The sequence below is a fragment of the Aedes albopictus genome, unplaced genomic scaffold (genome assembly GCF_035046485.1).
Source record: "Aedes albopictus strain Foshan unplaced genomic scaffold, AalbF5 HiC_scaffold_590, whole genome shotgun sequence".
NCBI classification, from domain to species: domain Eukaryota; kingdom Metazoa; phylum Arthropoda; class Insecta; order Diptera; family Culicidae; genus Aedes; species Aedes albopictus.
This window is the reverse complement of record NW_026917410.1, coordinates 1-25,000: the sequence shown is the minus strand read 5'-3', so window position 1 is coordinate 25,000 and position 25,000 is coordinate 1. Positions and strand designations below refer to the sequence as shown.

The 25,000-nt window shown below is 42.0% G+C and overlaps 3 protein-coding genes and 1 long non-coding RNA gene across 5 annotated transcripts; 2 read left to right on the top strand and 2 right to left on the bottom strand.

Moving 5' to 3' along the window:
• Positions 1-839: 839 nt before the first annotated feature.
• LOC109428514 (uncharacterized) lies at positions 840-3,061 on the bottom strand. The gene is made up of 2 exons (XR_003892761.2): positions 1,585-3,061; positions 840-1,525 (listed from the first exon to the last, which is right to left on the bottom strand). It is a non-coding gene; the product is annotated as an uncharacterized LOC109428514 (long non-coding RNA).
• LOC109428339 (prostaglandin reductase 1) lies at positions 2,963-4,159 on the top strand (the record flags this gene model as incomplete). Its single annotated transcript, XM_029855152.2, is given in 2 exon segments — positions 2,963-3,174; positions 3,246-4,159. Coding segments are annotated over 2 exon segments (987 nt in total). The 3' UTR covers positions 4,121-4,159.
• A 232-nt stretch (positions 4,160-4,391) lies between these two features.
• On the bottom strand, positions 4,392-5,878 carry LOC109428338 (zinc finger protein 567-like). The gene is made up of 2 exons (XM_019704044.3): positions 5,619-5,878; positions 4,392-5,552 (listed from the first exon to the last, which is right to left on the bottom strand). The coding sequence occupies exons 1-2, from the start codon at positions 5,739-5,741 to the stop codon at positions 4,440-4,442; spliced, it is 1,236 nt and encodes a 411-aa protein (XP_019559589.3). The 5' UTR covers positions 5,742-5,878; the 3' UTR covers positions 4,392-4,439.
• A 2,471-nt stretch (positions 5,879-8,349) lies between these two features.
• LOC109405102 (uncharacterized) lies at positions 8,350-23,051 on the top strand (the record flags this gene model as incomplete). 2 transcript variants are annotated; one of them, XM_062843860.1, is given in 4 exon segments in its annotated part: positions 8,350-8,603; positions 21,525-21,726; positions 22,297-22,877; positions 22,946-23,051. In XM_062843860.1, coding segments are annotated over 4 exon segments (997 nt in total), but the record flags the coding sequence as incomplete, so codon positions are not given.
• Positions 23,052-25,000: the final 1,949 nt, after the last annotated feature.

The window sequence follows — 25,000 nt, the reverse complement described above, 5'->3', positions numbered from 1 at the left end:
GGTGGAAAAGGAAAAATTAGAAAAAAAAACATGTTTTCATTTGTATTTTTAGGGCTGGTTTGCTTCATTATCCAGTGGTAATCGAAACGGCGCTTACACCGGATCAAAATGATTCAACTCTTCCGTGGCGATTCGACTTTGACGACCATCGCCATCAAAAGGACTGAAAAGTACGACGGAAGTCCAATCTCGGCCTTCGGTGGTGAAAACCGGAAACAACCGGAAGCGCTAGTTCAATTCGAGGACTTCGCTGCGGCTAAAAGTAGAGAGACTACCGCCGGCTGTCATCTTCGAGAATCTGCTGTTTCTGTGAGGTTTGCAAGTTGCAATTTCCGAAGGGAAAACATCACGAGAACTTCGGAATCACATGTCCCAGGAGATGAAACCATTAAATGAGCGATGCAACGAGGAAATAGTAAAAATTGGCCAACCACTCGCAACTTCAATCACCTCGACTAATGAACGCAACTGTCCCTGGTCAGTTACTACCGAGTTCAAATGGCACTCGATCGGAATACGGATTCTTATTTAGTATCGATCGAAATGCTCGATACCTCCTATGAGAAGCGGGATGAAACCAACGGAAGCACCGGAATGGATGAGCACGGTCCCTGAATCAGAACCCGAGAACGCTTTCAAACCAAATCTTCCAAGGAACACCAAATCAATCCAGGTCTACTCCGGATTTCCTCCGAAAAGGGTCCGAAACCAACATAGAAGTCGTCCCACACAGGGGGAGCGATTTATGTAAAAAGAAATTGCTCGAGAAATCACAGACGCCGGGAGATGAAATGCGCCGAGCAGAACCGGAAGAATAAATATTGACCTATGAGGAGATCTGTGGTTAGGACACTTTTCCGCGCAGGAATATTTATCAATTTTGATTTTTTTTACAATAAATTATTAGTACATAGCATCTTTTGAATTTTGTTCCGAAGAAACAAGAATCTTACCCAGGAAGTATCCCATACCCAGGAATTTCTATTTTGGTCCTTGGCCATCAACATTTTAGTTTGGTGCCGCTTCGAAGATCATCTCAACTACCATGCAAACGAGCGGCGATACAACTGTGAAAACTGCGGTAGGAGGCGTTCTTCGCCGTATCGAGGTATAAGCTTGGGTATAAGGTGTCCCTTGTCCTGTGCCTTTACAGACACATTAGATCGCACGATTCCTGTTACATGGCTCGATGCTCTTTGACCATTCCTATTAGTTGCGGTCGCACATGATGGAACACCTGCACGGTTGTCAATTCCCGCAGTATGTTTCGCTGTTTTCGCTTGACAGTGAATCTTCAAAAGTACTACGCCAAATAAAATCCTCTCTGGAACCGCAAAAGGAAAACACTCCTGAGTATCCGATCATCGTCGTCAAATCAGTTTCACCCCATCATCTTTCAAAAGAATAACGCGTCTTTCTCCGGCGCAACCTCCCCTGGTGTCGCTTCCAAACCGATCCAAATTTTTCGACTGCAATAGCAACCTGCTCAAGAAGGATTTGTTTCATCAGCGATTCCTTTCGATTCCTGGAATGAAAATTGTTGCTTAATATTGGATGTGTTAATCAATTTATGGGATTACTTACAGGAATCGTTAATCCGCTACATCCGGCCCGGCAAGGTAGACCGATTTTGGTTTCGACCGCTTCGATTGTACACCACCGGCGTTGAAGTCAATATCAAAACAAACGATGGTGAGAGAATTTCGAAAGTGTTGTCAGAATTTTGAAAAAAAAACATGACGTCTATCACATCAATTGTCAAAAACGTCAATGCACCGAAAAACACCCAAAAACACCCGATTAACACACTTCGACACCTTCTAGGGTGTCAGAGTTTCCAACCCCTTGCTGTCGACTGAGAAAGAGAGTGAAACCTGGAACACATAACGTCCGTTCCGTCGAGGTTTGCGTTTTTTTGACAGTTTTCCGATGGGAAATGTGTCAAACTACTGTCACGCACACGCAAACGTACACTGAGGATACTGTTCGTATGTTTTTCATAGTTGACATCTTATGAGTCAGTTATTTTTATTTTTTCATTTCATCATCATTTCATAGTTCTCGTATGCTTTTCATACATTGAAAAGCGAAATCCATAAGACTTGTCGTATGAAAAATCTCATAAGCAGCATCGTATGAAAATCATAATATGTGTTATGAAACACCATTGCTACAAAACAACAAAACCTTTTATTGGCTTTTAACCACTTCAACTTCCGAAGCGTCGATGGGCGAATGAGTAAAGCACGCACTCGCCAACCTTGACGTTCCTGGTTCGATTCCAGGTTGCGATTTTTTTTAAATTTGTGCAAAATATTTCATAAAAATATGTACGATAATCATAAGACATAGTTTCAGTTTTTATACGTTATAAGTATGATTTTCATACGTGAGTGTTATGAAATTTATACAGTAACAGTATGACAATGATAGTTGACGCTTTGAATCCAAAATCATAGTTCGTAACTATGATTTTCGCAAGAAAATCTTGTGGCAAAAAACCATAGTTGGTTCGTATGATTCTCGGAGTTGCAGTATCCTCAGTGTATGCATTGTGTGGGGCACTTGAGAGAGATGCGGATACAAAATGCATAAATTAATAATATTGTAGATTTACCGGCTACTTGTATTCTACCGGTCGCTTCAGTATGGCCTCCAAAGTAGCCGTTTTATAAAAAGAGTAGCTTAAAAATGATTTTAAACATTTTTATTGTTTGCGCTATTCCTCGTTGCCACTAGCTACTCAGGGACCTTCAGTTTTTGACAATCAAGTTGATTTTTATATGAAAACGACTACTTTGTAACGGCTACTTAAGTAACCGGTAGAATACAATTAGCCGGTAAATCATGTTTCACCCCGCTTTCCCCTAAAAACAATCAACAGTTGCACGCTGGGAATCACTCACACTAAAATGTGTTCATGTTCATGTGGCACTCGAAGCCGTAGAAGTTTAAGTGCATCATCATCCCTCACCATTCAAACTGATATCGTTATCAAAATTGTCTGACCGACCCAAAATAGACCGCGCCGCCGACCAGACTGATAGATCTTCTCGGTCGAAATGGTGCTATACACCGCGAAGAAGTGGATCTACGCCAGGGCTTTCGATGGCGAACCCAAACTGGATGATTTTCGACTCGAGGAGGAAGTTATGCCCGCGATCAAGGATGGAGGTAAGTTCCAACTACTGTTTGAAGCCCTGTTTGTATCAATCTGAAACATTTTGTGCATCTCTCCTGGACAGAGTTTCTCGCCAAGGCGGAATACCTGAGTGTGGATCCGTACATGCGCATTTACATCCTGTCGTACCCGGTCGGTTCGGTGATGATCGGTGGCCAGATTGCGCAAGTGCTCGAGAGCAAACACCCGGATTTCCCCGTGGGGGCGTACGTGTTCGGTCAGTTCGGATGGCGAACCTATGCCATATGCAATCCGACCGGGATCGAGACCCGGAAGCCATACGTCCTGCCGGATTTTGGGAGGTTGCCGCGATCGCTGGGGATTGGGACTTTGGGAACGGTGGGAAATACGGCGTATTTCGGATTTTTGGAAATTTGTCACCCAAAGGAAGGGGAGACGGTGGTGGTCAGTGGGGCGGCCGGAGCAGTTGGGAACATTGTGGGACAGATCAAGGGTTGTCGAGTGGTTGGCATAGCAGGATCGGACGAAAAGTGCCAATGGTTGAGGGAGATCGGATTTGACGAGGCGATCAATTACAAAACGGCAGACGTCGAGAGGGAATTGAAGCAAGCTGCCCCAGCGGGAGTGGACTGCTACTTTGATAACGTTGGAGGCGAGATTGCGGCGGTTGTGAGGAAGCAGATGAACCAACGGGGGAGGATTGCCGTGTGTGGGACGATCTCCATGTACAATGGGAAGCCGGCCCAGGTGGAGGACCCACAGAGGGACTTCGTTTGGAAGCAACTGGTTCAGGAGGGTTTCAGTGTTCATCGCTGGACGGATAGGTGGTTTGAGGGAGTTGACCAGAATATGAAATGGATCCAAGAGGGACAGCTCAAGTATCGGGAAACGGTCACGGAAGGGTTCGAGAACATGCCCCAGGCTTTCATTGATATGATGAGGGGGCAGAATGTCGGAAAGGCGATTGTTAAAGTGTAAAATGTAACTTTTATAAATAAAATAGGCTGAGCAATTTAACACTAGAAGCATCCAAATGCGGGGAATTCCGAAACCAAAGTCTTATAGTTTCTGTAAGTAGACATACCTAGTAAACATATGCTTCGCAAGGACGATATACCTGATGGGCAAGTTTCCCAGCACGCTGAAATAATCCCGAGGACGGCGAGTACAGTTTTTGATCATCTTTTCATGATAATCTTCTGTAAGCGTTTACAGTCCAGTTAGGCGTGTTCGGAAACATATAACAACACATTTCTTTTCAAATCTCTAGATATGTATACCAAATTATTACTTACATCTAATGTGAAGCCGCTACGGGAAGTACGTTAGTCTGTGGCACGGTTTCCACCTCTTCTTCCCGTCCGACATCGCCTTCATACGAATGGTCCTGCGCTATCGCTTTTCTCCTAGTAATACCCAGTTCGTCGTGCGCTTTGTTCGCTTCCCGAGGGTGACACCTTTGATAGTGACACTTAAGCGATATTTTATTGCCAAACTGCTTCGGACAAAGAAAGCATCCGAGAAGCTGCACACCTTTGTGCACTAGGTTATGCTGAAACAGCTCAACGTGCTTCTTGAAAGCCATCCCGCACTTCTGGCAGACGTGCGGCCGATAGTCTTCGTGGATTTTAAGGTGCAACCTCAGCGTGTGCTTGTTCTTTGACTTGATACCGCAAACGGCACATTCAACCGGAGGTTCCACGTGTATTTTGGCATGTTCGTGAAGCTCCTTCCTGGTGTGGAACTCCTTATCGCAGCACCGGTAGACGTACCCTCGCTCTTCAATATCCTCGCCGTGGTCTTTCGATCGGTGATTATCTAAAGCAAAAGTGTTTCGGAAGATTCGCTCACACGACGGACATTTGTACGTGTGTTTGTAGTTGTAGTGCGTTTGCTGGTGCTTCTTCAACGCTTCTTGGCTATCGCAAACCTTGCAGCACCTTCGGCAAATGTAGCTCTCATCATCGCATTTGCCTTTGTGCTTCAACAGTTCTTCCATGGTGGTAAAATTCGTCGAACAGCATAAGCAAATACAGGGAACCGGGCCGCTAAGATTGATCACGGTTTCCTCGTCCTGGCGCCTATGCTTCTTCGACATGTCTTCTTCAAGGTGAATTCCAGCATCTTTCAGCACCGCCTCCTTAGGGGGAACCTTCCGGACGGCAATCGGCGTGTCCTTCAGCTTCTCCAGTGCCAGCCCGATCGGGTCCGACTCGAACGTCGTATACTCAAACGGGGCATCATCCTGAAGGTACTCGACTTCCATGAAGTCGTCATCTTCCCCTGTGCCATACTTCCGCTTCAGTTCCTTTTCCACAAGGCGCGCCTTTTCGCCGAAGGCATATGCGCTGCAAAGAGAAGCTTCGCACCGTTTGCAAATTAACTTCGGCAATCGGTCGGTCCGTTCAATCTAAAAAGTCACATATAGGTATATTTACGATAGCCAACAAACCAAAACCCGTCAGAAAGCACTTACCGAAAGGAAGAAGCACTTTTCCGCCTTTTGGGCCAGTCCGTGTTGGAGCACGTTCACGGTCACATTGTCGGTGGCCCGGCAGAATCGACACTCGGCAGGATGGCGGTTTGTTTCGCTGGCCATTACTTTTAGAGGGCTATGTTAACTAAATTCACTGCATTAATTTCAAATTAAGCACAAAAGACTTTGATTTTTCACTACTTTTAAAGCATTTTCTAGTTATTTTCAAACAATAATCATTCGTCGCACGTTTGTTTTCAAAACTTTCTGCATCAGAAATGTTTTGATTCTGAATCTATAAAAAATTATAGATTAGGAATCAAAACCGAGATTAAATTTCAATGAGGGCGAATGTTGCACCAAGAGTCAAGCCTGGAGCACATAGCGTCCGTTCCGTCGAGGTTTGCGTTTTTTTTACGGTTTTCCCATGGGAAATGTGTCAAACTACTGTCACGCACACGCAAACGTATGCATTGTGCGGGGCACTTTAAACGGAGAAAACGATGATAGGCGAGTGCACCGATGAACATTTAGTTCACTGAGCCTGAAAATTTTTGACAGCGCAGCGGGGTCGACTCTCAACAACTTCTACTCAGAGATGCATTACCAAAATGCGCTGATAATTTTTTTCTTTGATTTCTTACATGAATTTCCATTTAAAGTGATGCATATTTATGCATATAGTTATTGCACAAGCTTATATTTTTGCAACTTCATCGCGAAAACTTGTTTCTGCTGGGTAGAAGTTGTTAAGAGTCTACCCCGCTGTAGTGTCAAAATTCGCTGCCCGAGTGAACTTCCAGCGGGCGGTGCACTCGTCTACTGAGGATGAACTTTTGCACGATTTTTTGCTGGCCTGCTTACTCTCACAGAAAATTTGACGTTTGACACCTCTCAAACGTCAAATTTCGTGTGAGAGTAAGCAGGCCAGAATAAATTCGTGCAGTAATCCATTAGTTTGGTATATACCGCATTTAGTTCACCACTGGACTGTGCGCACTCAGTCTTCATATGCGAAAATGTAAATAAAAGTGCGCGATAGTATTGACGATCTTGCGCCAAATACGACACACAGGCAAACACAATTGGGTTTTTAAATTAAGAAAAATGTATTGATTTTTTGATTTTATACGAAAGAGCACCTTTTTCTGAACCAGCATGATTTTTTTCAGATTTTTAGAACTTCATTTTGGTACCTAAAATCGCTTTCGAAGAGATTTTTCGAAATCACCTTTTCACAGCTGGCCAACTGCTTGACAGCTCCGCCCAGTACAAAGTGCGACGAGGGGTAATTCGACAAATCGCTCCCATACAAACTTTAAACTGATTTTTAAATAGGTTCCCGGGCACCAAAATTCATGAAAATTTGGAATTCGGCTCAGTTTTGCATGCAGATTCTGAATATGGAATTATCTCAACACCGCTAAAGAAGCCAATTGTCCCACCACAAAATATGCACACCGGTTTCAGCATACATTGGTTTATGTCGCCGCTACAGTTTTCCAGTAACGGAGCGTTATTTTGGGGTGGTGTTTCGACTAATCGGTTTGTTTATGCACTATTTCCTTTGTTGTTGGATGTGTGAACATTGTGCTGTCAAAGATTGAACCTCGGTTGCGATGCAATCTAGCGTCTAAGTGTAAAAAAGTTCGATTGAATTTGCATCTTGTCACTTTAATTTGCAGAAGAAAAAGAGTCGATGAAGAGAACTCTCTCATCACAGACAAACAGACGTAACACTTCGAACATTTTTCGATTCAAATCATAGCCACGGAAACATATTCGCCCAATGCTAAAAGGACTAAGTTTGGCCGACCACCAACTAGGTGGCGGTAGTGAGCAAACGTCAAACTCGAACAAAAACTATGCGAGCGCCACGGTTGGGCAGTTGGCCAACTATCAAATTTTGAAAAAGACCGTTAAATCGTTGTACGATGAGAATTATCAGAGTGTTACGTCTGTTTGTCTGTGCTCTCATGTTACTTTCGCCCTTATTTAAACTCAATCTAGAAATGATGAAATTTTGAATTTCGACTAATTTTTGGACGGAGATCCCGCTATGCAATAATATTATGGATACCCCTAAAGAACCCAATTGGGTTTTTTAGGGGTATCCGGATTATTTTATAATCGGATTATCCACCCAAAAATTAGTTGAAATTTAAAATTTCATAATTTCTGGAGTGCGGGAACTATTTTTAAAATGCATTTAAAGTTTGTGTGGGATTTTTTTTTGTTCGGGTCGAACTGTCATTTTATCGATTGAACTGTCATTCTATCCACGGAAATCAAAACTGTTTTGTTATTTTAAGCATCAAAACAAAGCTATTATTGGAATCCAATAAATAAAATCACGTTATACTCAGAAAAATTAAGCCTGGAACACATAGCGTCCGTTCCGTCGAGGTTTGCGTTTTTTTGACAGTTTTCCAATGGGAAATGTGTCAAACTACTGTCACGCACACGCAAACGTATGCATTGTGTGGGGCACTTTAGCTCTATCGATCAGGCTATAGAAAATAGCAATATTTTATTCACTAAACAACCCAATTTATGAATTTTTATTTAAAATGGGCCATAATGAAATGTTACACGCGATTATCGGACCTAAACCTTCCATCGGATTTCCACTGGGACACGTCAAAGTGACATCGTGACTGTCAAAACGTTCCGTTTTCCAATCCGTTCGCCTGACGATGCGTCGACCGGTGCGGCTTCCCGATGACGACTTCGTCAGCACTCGGCACAGTCTTTCGTGATCGCCGGCAGTGTAGAGTTGTGTTCGCATTTCGCTCTCCCCCGCGTGTGTGTGTGTGCTACTGTGCAGTAAATTTCTTCTGAGTGGAAAAAGTCAGCTTTTCAAGTGCAAATTTCAAAATGAATCGCCGCAACAATCCCCGTGGTAACCAGAACCGGAACCAAAACCAACAGCAGATGCAGCAGCAGTACGACCAGCAGTTTGTCTCTGCCAATGGCAACAATCAGGTATTTTATGGGGGGATGATGGTTGGGATTTTTCGTTACTACTTGCTCTCGCATCAGCGCCAGACACCGGCCATTTTCTTTTTCAACCCATTCTCATCCAGCCCAAGTTACTTCCGTTGTAATATCATTTTTTCCTTTCTTTTACTCATTCATCATTACTTTTTTCGGCAGGACGTCTGGAAATGAGAGAGAGAGAGGGTAAATTGAATAATTCTTTTCCAAATATAGTTATGCTCATTGTCCGCAAGGCGCTTCCCCGGCCGAGCGAGGCTCGGCTTCCGCCTTCCGGGGCGGAGGCGTAGCCGGGCTTTTCCCGGCCGGGGGGACTGTTCACCTCTGAACCGTTCTGGACCCACAAACGCAAAACGATCTGTCTGCACACCCTCCCCCCTTTAAAAGAAGAAGAAAAAGTAAAATTACGTACCACCCAACAGTTGGCGAGGAAGAGGGGAACGAAAATCTGTCGGTTCTAGAAAACCAGTTTGCAGCGCAAAGCTCACCATCTCGTGTGTGCTCCACCCACACCCACCTTGATGGTTCTTCGCGGAAAAAAGAAAACCGGTGAAAATCTCCAAGCGGCTGGCGGGCGACAAAGACCGAAGGAGGAGGGGCAACCACCCCAAAAACCATTCTCGGCATTTACGACGCACCTTGGTCGCGTGCAGATTTTTCCCGATCCCCGTTTTTCCAAGATGGCGTCTGACGTCGACGAGTTTTCTGCCCGCATAGCTTTTCCGTCTGTTTCTTCCCGTTCCTGGTGGCATCTGTCTCTCTGTCATCGAATATGAAAGTAAAACGTCATGATCGTATCTTCGCCCGACCGGGACCGGCTTGCTTTGCTTGATATTGATGATGATGGTCGAGGGGTGGGATCTAGGATAGGATAAGACAACTAGTCAGCCCAAAAGAGACCAATTTGGGGACCAGTAATCTTAGCAACGCGGAAAAACAAGACAGCAAGCTATGAAATTAGACAGAGAAGTTGCAGGTGTCACAACCTATCCTAGGGTGGGATAGGTGGGATATCCAGTGCTGAATTATGCCTATGTGCGCACTGGGTAACTTATCTATCCCATAGAAATGTGTTGTTACAAAGTCGCGTTCCTCTAGTGGGGGGCGGGCAAGGGGAGAAAAACTACCTACTTCGTGTCAGTTTTATTGCAGCAAAATGTTATCGATTAGCCCCAGGTACTTTCCACTGTGCATAGAGGGAGGGGTTGTAATATGTACCCCACAGGAAATTAGGTAACACAAAAATGTCTATTCTAATTGCCGGTATCCTAAAGTTCAAAACTGTATATCAAATAACGTTATACATATAGAGATAAGTGACATTTCAACACACGAACACTAGCGCAAATTTTTCCTCACACAAAAGTGCACGCCGATTGAAAGGCTACTGAGATTGCATATGCAAATATTACCCAATCGATTTGGGTAAAACGGGTAAATAATGATAAAACTAACGTCCGGGGCAAGAGTGCAAATATTTTCCTCGCAGTTTCACAACTACATCTACAAAAAAGGCACGCATACATTTGAACGTGATTACCACTATAAGCAAAGTTATGATTTTTTGGCATACTTGTGCGTTCCTAATTGTTCTGGGGGAAAAACTGCGCTACCAAATGTTTATTTATTTATTTATTCCGTCAAACAGTGTAGACATGTGAACATTACATATAAACAAATTACTTAAATTAGCTTAAATTTAAATTGTTTTGGTTTCGGATTGACTTTAAGTGTTGTTTTAGTTTTTTCCGAGACATTGTAAAGTCAATAGTTTCACAGTGGTGATTATAAAATGCCATCATTCGGTTAAAAGGGCCATATTTCGCATAATTTGTTCGGCAGTGGTTGGTTGAAAATATGTATATTTCGAGTTCGTAATTGCCGGCTAGGTATGTAAAAATTAAATTTTGATAAAATTTCAGTTGAGTTAATTCTTTGCGAAACTATATCGTTTACAAATGAGACCATTGCGATCTCACGACGCTCTTTTAATGTTTGTATGTCTATGAGCATGCAGCGTGCTTCATATGATGGAAGTGGAAATGAAGTCCAGCCTAATTTACGAAGAGCATACAATAGAAATTGTTTTTGTACTGATTCTAATCTATCTTCGTGTGTGGTTGAATAAGGAGACCATACAATGCTGCAGTATTCCAGTATGGATCTTATGTATGAAATATAAAGAGTTTTTATTGTGTATGGGTCGTGAAAGTTGTAGCAGAAACGCTTTATAAACCCTAGCATGTTATAAGCTTTATGAATAATGGTGTTATAATGGTCTGCGAAAGTAAGTTTAGAGTCTAAGATTACTCCTAAGTCCCTAACTCTTACGCATCTTTCCACATTCTGATCACCTAATGCAATTGTGATGTTCGATGCTGTTCTTTTTCTGCTCTAAATGTTATTAAGTTGCATTTTTTCACATTCAATTCTAACAAGCTTTTTTTACACCATAGATAAAATATATTAATTTCATTGTGGAATACATTGAAGTCTTCATCATTTCTAATTTCCAGAAAGAGTTTCATGTCGTCGGCATATATTAATACTTTTAATTTTTTAACATGCCAATAAATTACCCGACGTTTAATTAATTGCCGCTCAAAGGAATTAACCCTCTACTTCCCATGGTTGCTCTAGAGCACCATCGATTTTCGACGAACTCCGGACAAACGGAATTAGATGAATATGATGCAATAATTTTTAAAATATGGTTATAACCTCATAAGGTTAACCCAACTACTAACAACTTGTTTCAATAGTTGAACTATTGATAAACAATCAAAAACCTATTGATTTACAACCAATTTTTTTTTCATTGATTTCGAAAAATTTAGCCAATTTGGAATAACTTTTGTTCTACCACTTTTTATGGAAACGTTTTTTGGCATAGATATAGTCGTTCAAAGTTGTGGGAAGGAAAGGGTTAATGCGCATTTGAAAGGTTCCAATTTTTGGCTCTGCGTTACTGCAGTCATAAATTCAAACGCCAACGGCTGTTTTACAGTTTATGCCCCACAGCATTTTGCCCCAATTTGGGACCTGAAAATACGCGTTTTTACGCTTAATGAATAGGTAATGGGTAGTACGCAGATCGCAAGAAATTTCTTGGCCTATCTCGATGCGATGAATAAAATCATTATTTATTTTATCATTTTTTAGTTATTCTAAGTTTTATTGATTAAAAAGACAGAATATCAAAAATTCTTACGATTGGTGGAAATATATTGAGAGCATGAGCATGATTGACCGCCCGCGGTTGCTCCTCTGTTATTGCAAGGACAACTGCATTTACACAAAGAACTAACAGATGATGCTTGGGATTAGCTTTCTCTTCATTGTGTAAATACTGGAATCCCAATACTTTTCAATAAGCAATACCAGCGCCGGCCGCGTCCGAATGCAGGTCAATTGAGGATGGGGAAGGAAGTGATGACGTGATTCTCGCTTAGGCCAATAACCGAGGAATTCTCTGCGTTACTACGAGAAATCACTAGGAGTTTGGACAGGGTAAATGGAGATGTGTTAAGGAATTCGTCGTAGTAAACGAATGTAATGTTTTGATTTTTGATGTTAAACACCGACGCACCCGTAGTTTGCGTTTCCGCCCGAGACAATGCTGAACGCGATCGATTCACAAGTATTTACAAAATTACACGTGATAAATAAATCAGAAAGACCTTACCGTATGGTTCGCCGTCTATCTTTTACCATTTATTCATTTGGACTAAAATATTACAAATGTCGACACCGAAGATGACGAACCATTCAAACTTTTGTGTACATGCAAAAAATGAAAAAAACATATTTATCATCAACTAAATGTGCTTTTGGAACTAGCGCCGACACATGACGTGACGAACTTTTCAATATTTGTTAGATAAATACACAAAAAACCAGAGCAGAATTTTATACATCCTTTAGCATTAATTATTGTGATAAAATGGAACGAGCTCACCAATAAACATCCTTCGAAGTCTCCAGTGCGTATGTGCTGCAGCATCTTCCACTAACTGGCCACGAAATCACACTGAACCGCTACAACAACACACTGGTACGACGATGTGCACATTCAAATTGTCGACGACGACGCGGCCGATCCGAATGAAAAAAAAGCGGCACTTCCACTTTGCCTCCAAAAACACACTCTCTTACGATTGGTGGAAATATATTACATAAAAACACAGGGAGATACAGGGGATAGACAGATCAGGATAGGCAAAATTTTCACTTTCCAAGAAATGTTCAACTAGCTGTAACTTTTCGAAAAGTGCATCAAATTTTCACTGTAAGTTGATCAACTAGTTGTGTTCTTCTTATTTTTTATGGCTCTACGTCCTCACTGGGACTTGGCATGCCTCGCTTCAACTTAGGGAGCGTCCATAAATTACGTCACGCAAAAATTGCCCATTTTCAACCCCCCCTCCCCCCTATGTCACACTTTTTGTATGAGACCTCTGAAATTTTTGTAAGGGTTGTCACACTTTACTGAACCCCCCCTCCCCCCTAAGAGCGTGACGTAATTTATGGACGTTCCCTTAGTGCTCTTTGAGCACTTCCATAGTTATTATTTGAAGGGCTTTCTTTGCCTGCCATTGCATGAATTTGTATCTTATGAGGCAAGCACAGTGATACACTATGCTTAGGCAGGGATGGGGAGACTCACTTGCTATTTTCTCAACTCAGAAGCGTGCTATCAAGAAACGATGTATGGACGACTTTTACATTGTGGTTTTGTCTAAAAGTTTGAGTGGTCGCACACGCACACCAAAGTCGTGACAGAGCTGTGAAAGCGACTCTCCACGAGCTGAGTGTAATTTACATTCACCTCGTGGAGAGTTGGCTTCACAGCTCCCTCACGACTTCGATATGCGTGTGCGACCTCTACTCTATTCGGCAAACTTTTAGACAAAACCACAAGGCAAAAGTCTTCCATACCGTCAAGGCACCATTCACCGTGGATCTAACAGGATTCGGGGTAAATAAGGGCTGTCATTTGACACCAGTCTTATAAACATTGTTGGTGCCGCTTTTAATTGCCTTCACTATAGGTTAAAATTAAAGCAATATCCACAGAAGTAGAAAATTTTTCACAAAATTTGGTGATATAGTACAATTAGTAAAGGGTAGTAAGGTCGCCTAATTCCGTGGTAGGTCACCATTCACCGTGGTAGTAGGGACCCATTCACCGTGTATGAGAAATTTTATTCTACTTTGTTTAAAAATGATCAAAACAACCCAGCCAAGGGAATTTTCTTCGTTTAAATTCATTTCAAGTATGTAATATAATAATAAAGACTTTATTAGAAAAACGAATGTTCAAATTCTCGATTTTTTCTAGATATATGGGACAATATGGGGCACGGTGAATGGAGACCATTGATTCTTAGGGTACCCATTTACCGTACCTTTTTGTTTCAATTAAAAAGTACGAGTAAGGGAACGTCCATAAATTACGTCACGCTTTTAGGGGGGAGGGGGGGTTCAGTAAAGTGTGACAACCCATACAAAAATTTCAGAGGTCTCATACAAAAAGCGTGACATAGGGGGGAGGGGGGGTTGAAAATGGACAATTTTTGCGTGACGTAATTTATGGACGCTCCCTAATCGTACTTTCTTGTTAAACTTACTTCGGTAATGCAAAATACATATCTGATATGTGAATTTAATTGCTTCTTGGTGGAATAAAAACGTTACTTCATTTAGTTTATCGCTTAAATCTGCGCTAAGGTAGTTTTCGTTTTTTCACTATGAATGCAGTGAACGAGCAGAAACCCGCATCATGTAAACAGTGTCAAAATGATACTTTTAAATGTTTCTAATGAGCGTTTTGACATGGTTACAATACATTAGTGTTGTATTGGTGAAATTGAAGGGAAATTGTCATATCATTCAATCATAATATGGAAATAATGAAAAAATATTCCAAGCTACACGGTGAATGGAGCCCCCACGGTGAATGGCGCTTTGACGGTACATCGTTTCTTGATAGCACGCTTCTGAGCAGCGAAAACAGCAAGTGAGTGTAATTCTTCGCAAGTGAGTGTTCCCATCCTTGTGCCCAGGGATTCGAGAAAATTTTCCCAGCTGGAACGTGAATCGAACCCGCCGTTTCCGGATTGGCGCTCTATAGCATAAACACTAGGCTAACTGGAGACCCAACTAATTGTGTATCAGTGGTCAAAATTTTCATAGCTTATTATACAGGGTGTTAGGTTCCTGAGTGCAAACTTTTTAAAGGGTGATAGAGGACCGTAAATGGTGAAAAAAAATGTTCTACGCAATCTGAACCGTTACGTAGTTATTGAATTTTCCATGTTCTTGTCTATTATTGCCTTAACTGGCTATAACTTGAAAATGGTCAAACTTATTGCAGTTTTTTTTACCCTTATTCAACAGATTATTGAATGTTCTATCAAATGGCATCTTTGAATCGATTGGTTTAGTTACATTATTAAGTTTTCTAGAGCAAATAGCTCAAAAATAGTGTGTTTTAATTTGTTTTTGTCAATTATCTTTGAAAAATGCGTAATAAATTAAAATTCTTTCTTAGGCAAAGTTGTGGCCTCTGTTTCACACTACAATTCGTCCTTTGACATCAAACTTCTATCTCTTATCGTTTTCTTGCAATTTCGATTTAAACATCGCATTGCATATCATAAATTTGCAACCATACAAGCAAAGTATCTAAATACCAAGGTAAGAGATTCCCGCTCATATTCATTCATTAGTGAGAAAAAGAAAAAAGCAAAAAATAGTTATGAAGTTTGCGCTGATTTGTATGGGCGCATCACTATTTAGCAAACTTTCGTGATAACTTAAGCTCTCACATCTTAGAAGCAATTATTTAATTGAATCTCACTGGATTAAAAGTGACCTCCATGCAATAAAACAGGAAATATCGCCATTTTAAAATCGGTGACAACATTTTTTTAATTGGTTCTAAACATATTGTTTCAGCTTTTAAAAACGTCTAAACTACTAATAAAACTTTACAAACTTTGCAGAAATAATGACATTTTAGTGTAAAAACATCAACTTTTCATAACTAACGCAGATGTGTTGGTGGGTCTTTTTATTGACATTTGCGGGAATCTCTTACCTTGGTATTTAGATATGTTGCCATACAAGTAAGCAGTTCTTGTGCACTGTGCCGCTGAAGCTGACGTGCATTTAAATCGATTTTGCAAGAAAACGATAAAAGGTAGAAGTTTGGAATCAAAGAACGAATTGTAGAGTGGAACAGGGGTCACAATTTTGCTTAAGAAAAAAACTTAGTTATTATGCATTTTTCAAAAATTCTACAAATAGCTCAATTTGCTTTAGCAAATTTAATTATTTGACTAAACCAATCGATTCAAAGATGACATTCGATAGAAAATTCAATAATCTGTTCAATAAGGGTAAAAAAACTGCGATAAGTTCGGCAATTTTCAAGTTATTGTCAGTTGAGGCAATAATAGTCAAATACATGGAAAGTTCAATAACTACGTAACGGTTGAGATTTGACCACATGCGTAGAACAATTTTTTTCGCCATTTATGGTCCTCTATCACCCTTTAAAAAGTTTATTTACATTCAGGAACCTAACACCCTGTATAAGTTGTGGTGTTTGTCTCTTGACAGTTATACTAATAATGATCTTTTTTAACACACCGGCTACACAGCGGTCTGCTAAACTACATCTCCTTTTCTTCAAAGGAAAATGTTTACTTTAGCATCAGTTACTTATAGGTACTTTATTTTGAGACAGTAAGGCTCCATGTGTGCGATTGGTTTCATCTAGAAGTGCGTTTCGTATTTCCGTTTTTTAGGGTTTTATTGCATGCTTAACTATATGCTATTTTTTTCCTTCGGGGAAGAAATGCCGAGTTCCCTTCGAAATGTCTCTCAAAATTTCTCAACTTCTCAAAATTCTCTCTAATCTGAATAATCAAATTGTAACTTTACCTTTTTTTTCCAACTACCGGACCCGATAGTTCGAAACTGCCGCTACGGTTGCTTCCTTTTTTCGCCGGACCCGACAGATCGTATCTGTTGCTCTAAAATCTTTTCCAGGATTCTTTCGGGAACTACTTCTGGAACTGGGAACTCCTTCCGGGTTTCCTCTAAGAACCTCTTTTGTGATTCCTCTAGGAACTACTAGGATTTTTTCGGGAAATCCTTCCCGGATTCCTCCGGGAAGTTTGTCTGGACGTCTGTTAGGAATTGCTACTGGATTTTTTTTCAGGAACACTCCTTCGGAAACTCTTTCCGAGATTCCTCTTAGAAATTATTCTGGATTTTTTCCAGAAACTGCTATCAGGACTTCTTCGGAAATTCTCCCGGATTCATTTAAAAACTCTTTTCTGGTCTCTCCTCCAAGAGTACCGTTTGGAACTCTTGAAAATCCTTCTAGAATCCCTTCCCGCTAGTTCATTTTGGAATTCTTTCAGATGAATTGCTGGAGTATTTCTAGAAGGAGAAATCCTGGAGGAATCTCTTAGTTAATTTCTAGAGCAACCACGGAAAGCGTTTTGAAGAAATACAGGAAGTCCTGAGTTATCTCAAAAGGTATTCCTGAAATATCCAGAAAATAATCTGGAAGAATCCCGTGAGTACTTTCTGGGGGAATTCTAGCAAGAACTCTTGAAGGAATTCCAGACGGAACCCCTTTAGGAATCTTAGAAGAAACTTCTGAAACAACATCAGAAGAATCTCATCAAGAACATCCTGGGAATCCCAGAAGAAACATTTGTCCAGCAGTTTCTCTAAAGATTCCATTCAGACATATGTATGTTGGGATCCCAGGCAAATAACTCCCATAATCCATCTTTCCAGATTATATTACGCGAAAACACATTACGACTTCCAATTATCTTTATTTCTCCGATCAGATCACATACGTTCGATCTGTCGGCCCGCTCAATTTCAACTGTCTTTTATTTTATTGTGTACAGCTCAATTCAATTTACAATAGAGGTTTCCGGATAAGTTTATGCACTTCAATTTAAATCCTAACATGTATTTCCCGGATTTGTTTCCGAGTTTTTTTTTCGAGTTCCTTTCGAAATTTCTGGAAGTTGTTCTTTGGAATTCTGCAAGAGTTTTACACGGGGTCTCTACAGGAGTAGGGTGCGGGCACCGGTTTTGGCCAGTCTAAGGGAAATCATTTTTATAAAAATAACAAATAATCCAATGAAAACAACCAATGCGTCAAATGAAAGGTTTCAATCTATGTTTTGAAGGAAAAATGCAGAAATCAAGCCAATACTTGATTTTTGTATTAAAAGTGGCACTGGCCAAAATAGAAGCTCTGCCGCAGTTTTGGCCATATTCTTAAGTTTGGTTTCTATTTTGGCCAATCACGTGTATTTCTTATGGGAGTGGCCAAATTAGAAGCACCCTGGCCAAAATAGATATATGGGAGCAGATTTTTTAAGGAAATATTTTTTTTTGTTCTAGTTTTCAATCAAAATGTGTGGTTTTCACAGCTGCAATCATCATATTGTATTAGGATCTACTAGTAAAAATTAAATTTACGCCGATTTAGATCGCAACAGGCTCAATACCGCACTATGGCCAAAACTCCGGACTGGCCAAAACTGAAGCTTCTACCCTACCTGTAGAAATCTTTTCTTCATTGAGCTCTCTTACGTAAAAGTACTCCGTATCTAGGTATTTGCTTTGGAGAGAATCATCTCAATTTTGTCTCCTTCTACTAGTTTAAACCGGGTTTTTGGTTTTCTTTTGACAGCGAGACGCCGCCTTGTTTCGTCGATGCCCAGCTGATCAAATCTCCTCCGAATTCGGAATTCGATTTTCGGTTCTGATGATGGTCGGCAAATATTTGAATGCACCAGTTCTACTTGCTCTTGAACTAGACTTCGGACACGGGAGACACCGTTGTTTTGTCATCCCACAGATTGTACACTTCATGTCAAGCGCTGTCATAATGGTATCAGCAACTTTACCTGGACATCGTGCATTTCAATGAGTGGAGGATCCTCAGGACTGCACTCGTGGTAAATCTTGACTGTTCCTTTCGTAACAACGGACACGAAACCGCTTCTAGAACTTTTCCACTGCACTAGTGATTTGATGCTCTTGAATCAAAGTACCAGTTTCAGTGAACAGTTCTTCTCAATATGCCCCGAACTTCTTGCAATTTCGGCACTTCCGACTGATGCTTGCTGGTTTCACATTAACGTTTCGCCTTTGCTGCCAGTTTTGCTTCTTATCGGCGATACTGCATCATTTGACGCAGTTAACGAATGGCTTATAACTTGCAAAAGCTTGGTTTTGATTACGTCAGCTCCGAACTTCAGTCCAGAATTTTGTGTTGGCATTATCATTACCAACATTCCAATTCATTCATCGATTATGTTGGAACCAATACCACGCAACTGGTGAGCAGTTGCTATGATAGTGTTGACGTAGACACCCAGTTCCCGAGAGATGCCGTGGTAATAAGTTTGCTGAGCAGTCCGACTTTCCTTGTTTAACAGGAGTCTTTAAAATCTGCTTCCCGGCGCGAACACGTTTCCCGGGCTGCCGTAACGACCTTAACGTGAACATAGTTCACATGGTCCAAAAGTAGAATATTGTCACGAACAATTCGGTCTTTTAATGCGTTTACTTAAACGAAGGTTCCGTCGGCATTTTTCGCAGGTTTCACAGCTTCCCATAAATCTTCCAAAAAAAAACGCTTCAAAATAGTTTTCCTTTTGGACTATCATCAGTAACTTTCTAGGCATGAACTCATCCACACATTTCTCCACGAGTTTTTTGTAGGTTTCTTCATAGTTCTTATTTGTATTTGTACGCAACAAGAGTTTCTTCTAGAACTTTGTAAATACTTTCAAAATAATTCCTTTCATCATTCGTTTATGAAATTTCACCAGGGTTTCTTACTACGTTTCCTCCAAAAGTTCCTCTTGGACATTCTCCAGGAGTTGCTTCTAGGAGTCCTTCTAGAGTTGCTTTTGGGAATCTTCCTTCTGCAAATTATCCAGAAGTTCCCTCTGAGTAATTGGTGTTCCTAACAGAAAACTTCCGGGAGTTATTCCTGAGAATCCTTCAAAAGATCCCTCTGAAAATCCTCAAGGAAGTCTTTGTGGGAATCCTACAGAAGTTCCATCTAGAAAACCTGCTGGAGTTCTTTCAAAGAATGAAAAAATACGGAAGAATCTTGTGAGAAAACCTGATATGCATTTTCATATAATTTATTAATGCTCCCTGAAGCGAATTCTACGTCGTAATCAAAGAAGTTGTAAGTTACTTTTTATAACCTATTTGATAGAAAAAAATAAAATACCCATCAGGTTCGATCGGCTTGGCACGAGCTGTGTAATGCCATTTATTCCTGTTCCAGGAAGAACCCCTTCCAACGGGAACCGTGACGGGGGAATGTTTAATCAATTCGCCAGTGGAGTGAATGAGGGTCAGTGGGTGATGTTATTCCTTGAACCACCAACGCTCCCCCAAACCCTTTGAACGGTTCAATGCTCGATTCGGCTATAGTTAGGCCAGGCCGCCGCCGTTGCCACGCGGTTGTTATAGAGCACGGTAAACATTTTGTTGCCTGTTCTATCGGTTCTGACATCCAGCAGTGGGCAAGGTTGGGGTTGCAGCGGCAAAATTCAAGAACCACCACCCTGACCTGTCTGTTTGTCAGTTAATGGAAAGGTGCAAATTATCGTTATTTATCGCTTTGATTTGTTGAATGCCGATCAACACTTTGTTGCGCTTCAATATTGTTACATAGTGGCTTGAGGAGTTTTAATTTTTAATAACGTTCGACACGCAAGTTTCAATGATAGAATCAAGATATGTATATTCTTTTACAAGTTATTTCTTTAGGATGGTTTTCACTTTATGTTGAGGTTGTATTGAATAATTATTTCAAATTCAAAAGAACTTGAATAAATCTTTTCAGTTCTTATTTAGTAGATGTTTGAAACCTACAAAATTATGCAAATGGGTTAAAGTAAACTGGGACTTTTGATATCTTCAAGGCGTAAGGGGTAGAAGCTAGGCTATCGATAACATCTTGCTGCAATCATGAGAAAACTCCGTTAAAACACAACACTTAGATACGATCATGACTTAACTACATAGTATAGAATTCGTGGCTTCTCTGCTAGTCTCCGGATTCGCGCACTCTGCCAACACGCAATCTCACCGTTCAGATCGACGACCTGAGTCCGTGACACTAGGTGAAGCACTCGAATTCTGTCCGTCCGTACGTCCGCCTCCCATTTCTCTCTTTGAAACCATCCAAACAAAAACTCGTTTTTCGTTGGGGTACAGAAAGATTGCTCCCTTAGTCGGAGCTCACGAGAGCACACGCAATAGAAAATGGCCATAGCTATAGTGTGGAGGAAAGAAGCCGCCGGAAGTCCTCGGGTGGTGCGCTCGCCTTGCTAGTAGCCCTGCGGAGAGTACCCAGAGAAAACGCATCGAATGAGACTCGGCCCGGCCTCCCAGCAGCACACTCAAGCCATCCAAGAAGAGACATTCAAGAGTCCCAAGGCGGTAATGTAGAAGAGTATGTATTTGTTAGTCACATTTACAAATAAAAACAATCACATGGTCTCGTTTACTACACCACCACTTCCGGTAGGATCCGGAGCAACAGCAACACATCGATTTATTGGCGTGCGCGCATTTTTCTCCAGATCAGAACTAGCGACAGGTGCGCCACCGGAACTTCTCTGTAAGCGACAACTCCACGCATTTATATAGCCTCACATGTACCAATCGAGAATCTCTCGTTGCAGTCAGTGTCAGTAGTTTTGCCGAGTCCGAGAGTGTATGCGCCGCTTGCCAAAAAATTGAGTGCGCCCAGTTCCCCCCTTCGAATCTTTGTTGAAATTTTGTCCGGAGAAATCGACTCACTAACTAACATTCCACCCGTTCTATCTCCAGCAACAACAAGTGCAACAGCAACAACAGGTGCAACAGCAGCAGCAGCAACAACAACAGTATGAGCAACCTGCTCAGAACAACAACGATTCTACGATGCCGGTCGATGATGCAGGAGATGACTCCGAGGGAGGAATCGGCGCCAAGATGCGCAAGATTTTTGCCAACCGCAAGAATCTGAGCGCTGCCGATCGGAAGCGTCTCGGTGAGTATAGCTTGTGGGATGGTTATGGATTGTGATTTGTGTCCAAAACAGGGTGTCGGCCAGATGGAAGATTTTGAAACTTAGGAAAAATTGGAAGAATAAGACAATGTATTTACCATTTTGCGAAATTTAAATGTTTGCACTACAACTAGGCCTATCTTTCAAAAGATGGTGTTATTTGTTAGTAAAGATAATATGAAACGAACTCACCAAGTTATGAAGTCTTTTTACACATTGTGTAAAATATGGAACGAGCTCATCAACATTGGTGAGCTCGTTCCATATAACTTTTTTACATTGCATGATTGTCACGTAAATTGAAGATAGTAATCAAGTTCCCACGAATGTTTTGATTTATCTTCTTAAAGTCAGCCGGCATCTACCTTAAAAATGATTACAAACACTGCGCAAATCTGAGGACTGTTCATTGGTAAAGCTTTAACAATAATTTTGTTGAACAGTTCACGTCGTGATTTGATCGTCTAACATATGATTGCTGCAAAGAATATTAATGACATTTCTAAACATCTAATAAAACACCACTAACGCGTCCCCATCCCCCCTCTACAGAAAAGGAGCGTAAGGCTCGTCAGTTGCGCCGTCTGCGCAAGCTGTTGACCCCCAAGAACGCCGTGGTGGCCCTCCACGAACTGCAGGGACCCGGAATGAGCGAGTTCACGATCAACACCAACGGTCAGGAGACGACGGCCGAAATCGTGGTCAACAACGTACGCTACGAAGCTACCGCCCCGAACAAGCACATGGCCAAGGCCCGTGCTTCGGAGAAGGCCCTGCGTGATCTGGTCATCGCCCAGATGGCCAAGGCTCGCCAGAGTGCCGAAACCACCGCTGCTGCTGCTACCACAAACAATGGCAACAATGGTTCTGCCGCCGGCAATGAGGATGTTGAAATGTCCGAAATGACCGAAACGGACGATGTGCCGATGTTGCACCTGGCTTCCTACGCGCTGTACAAGCTGTTCAACGAGTGGCAAAACGAAGGCTTCGAAATCCCAGCCATCAAGCCAATCAAGGCTGCGGTCAAGCTGAACGAAGCCGGTGTCCATCCGTTGGCCCCCAAGGTCCCGAAGACCAAGGCCGATTTGCCCTCCGATGCAGCCACCCGCCATCCAACGGCTCTCTTGGCATTGGTAAGTTCTCAAAACATCCCTATCAGCATCCCCTTATCTAACCGAATCTTTCCACCCACTCTCTTCAGATGCGCCCGCAAATTCCGTACGAAGACCTGGGCTCGAACAACACCAACGACCCAACCAAGCGGGAGTTCTCCGTCGGAGTGACCGTCGATGGACAGCGATTCATTGGTAAGGCCCGATCGAAGAAATTGGCTCGCAAGGAAGCCGCTGTGGCTGCCTGCCGGCAACTGTTTGATGTGCAGTTTGTCGAAACTGCTGCTACCGCTGAGTAAGCATGCGTTTCTCTCTCCGCGGATGAGAGTCCAATCTCTTCGATATAACCTTAGTACACACAGTTAAATTATGCGAAACCAACAACCTTGATCCTTAGGACCCCCTGTTCTCCAACAGTTTTATCCCTTCTTCCCGTTTTCGCTCGTAGTATCTCCCTGAACTCGGGAGACGGGCGACAATTTTTTATTTTTTTACATCTTGACGATAGACCCAGACCCTCTACGTAAGATCATATGGTTTGTAAAAATGTAGCTTTTAAGTTTTCGCGGAAATAATCGCGAAGTTAAGCAAGTTTATTTGTACACAGATTCTGCCGCTAGCTTGCGGCAGAACATAAATGTACTAAAGCAGAAAACAAGAAAAACAAAACGCCCCGACGGTCAGCTACGAAAGTGGATGATCGCGACGCGGCTCACAATTAAGTATTCCATTTTTGTGAACAAACAGTGTGATTCAGCACTTCTTGACGGCGATTGATTATAGAATATAGAAGTACGACTACTCTGTCTTAAAGTCCAGCAGTTGGTGGTTTTCATAAGATAGGTATCCGAAATCCTTGCGGGATGGTTTGTCCTAGAAATTGGTAGCCTGGACAAGAGATCGTGCAGATGATTTCCTCATGTTTCCGATCAAATTCTTATGCTGTAAGCGTCTTTTCTCTCATTGAAACTCGAATTAGTTTTCAATGATTACCCCCGTTTCTAGCCGTTGTTCGTAGTGAGGACGTGGCCGGCGCAAGTAGGGGGTTGGTGTCCGGCCCGACGAGCCAGCCGTAAAAAAAAAACATTGTAACGCAGAACAGAATAATACGAACCGAGACCAACGTCAACGATCCCAGCGAACAAAAGGAACTTGGGATTGGAAACTCGGTACGTAGAACTGAGGATCTCTCAATTTCATTGGGAGCACCCGCATACTCGCGGATTTACTGAAGAACCGCGGGTTCGGCATCGTAGGGCCCATATAGCCGAGGCGGTAAACGCACGGGTATTCAGCATGACCATGCTGAGGGTGACGGGTTCGATTCCCGGTCGGTCCAGGATCTTTTCGTTAAGGAAATTTCCTTGACTTCCTTGGGCATAGAGTATCTTCGTGCCTGCCACACGATATACACATGCAAAATGGTCATTGGCAGAGGAAGCTCTCAGTTAATAACTGTGGAAGTGCTCATAGAACACTAAGCTGAGAAGCAGGCTTTGTCCCAGTGAGGACGTTACGCCAAGAAGAAGAGAGAGAGGAGGATTCGAAAGAATGTGTAGGTTGAGGATCAAGGGCCGATTCTTCAACTTAAGGTGAATCGGGACGCTGTGTTATTTTTCCTATCTTCCCTCTCTTTCTAACAATTTGCCTCGCGATTTTGAAATTGGTAATCTCGATTTCTATCGCACAGATGAGGCTGAAAAACAATCAGCATATGCACTGCAAGTGAGCATACACAATGATAGATTTTTGTTCCATTATATGAAGTAGAATCTGAGATTACCATCTTAGTAGAAACAGAGCAATGGCGGATATTTCCTCGACCGTCCCGTCCGCCCTTAAGCATAATAAACGTGCACAGCCCACTCTCCGGAAGCACTGATGATGACAAGGACGCATTTTAGGCGCAGCTCTAACGTGAGTACGACCGCCGCCCAAGCCACAACGTCAAGATCATCATAGGAGATCTAAACGCTCATGTAGGCCAGGAGGAGTAATTCAGACCGACGATTGGAAAGTTCAGCGCCCACCAGACGAACGAAAACAGTTACTGTTTACGACTCATTGATTTCATTGCTCCAAAAATATGGCCATACGTAGCACCTTTTTCCAACACAGCCTCCCTTATCATTACACCTGGAGAT

Excerpts from the sequence above, each read along its gene's own strand:
- LOC109428338 (XM_019704044.3), bottom strand. The coding sequence starts at position 5,741 with ATGGCCAGCGAAACAAACCGCCATCCTGCCGAGTGTCGATTCTGCCGG. Across the intron at positions 5,553-5,618 it reads AAAAGTGCTTCTTCCTTTCG|ATTGAACGGACCGACCGATT; the intron begins GTAAGTGCTTTC and ends GTGACTTTTTAG.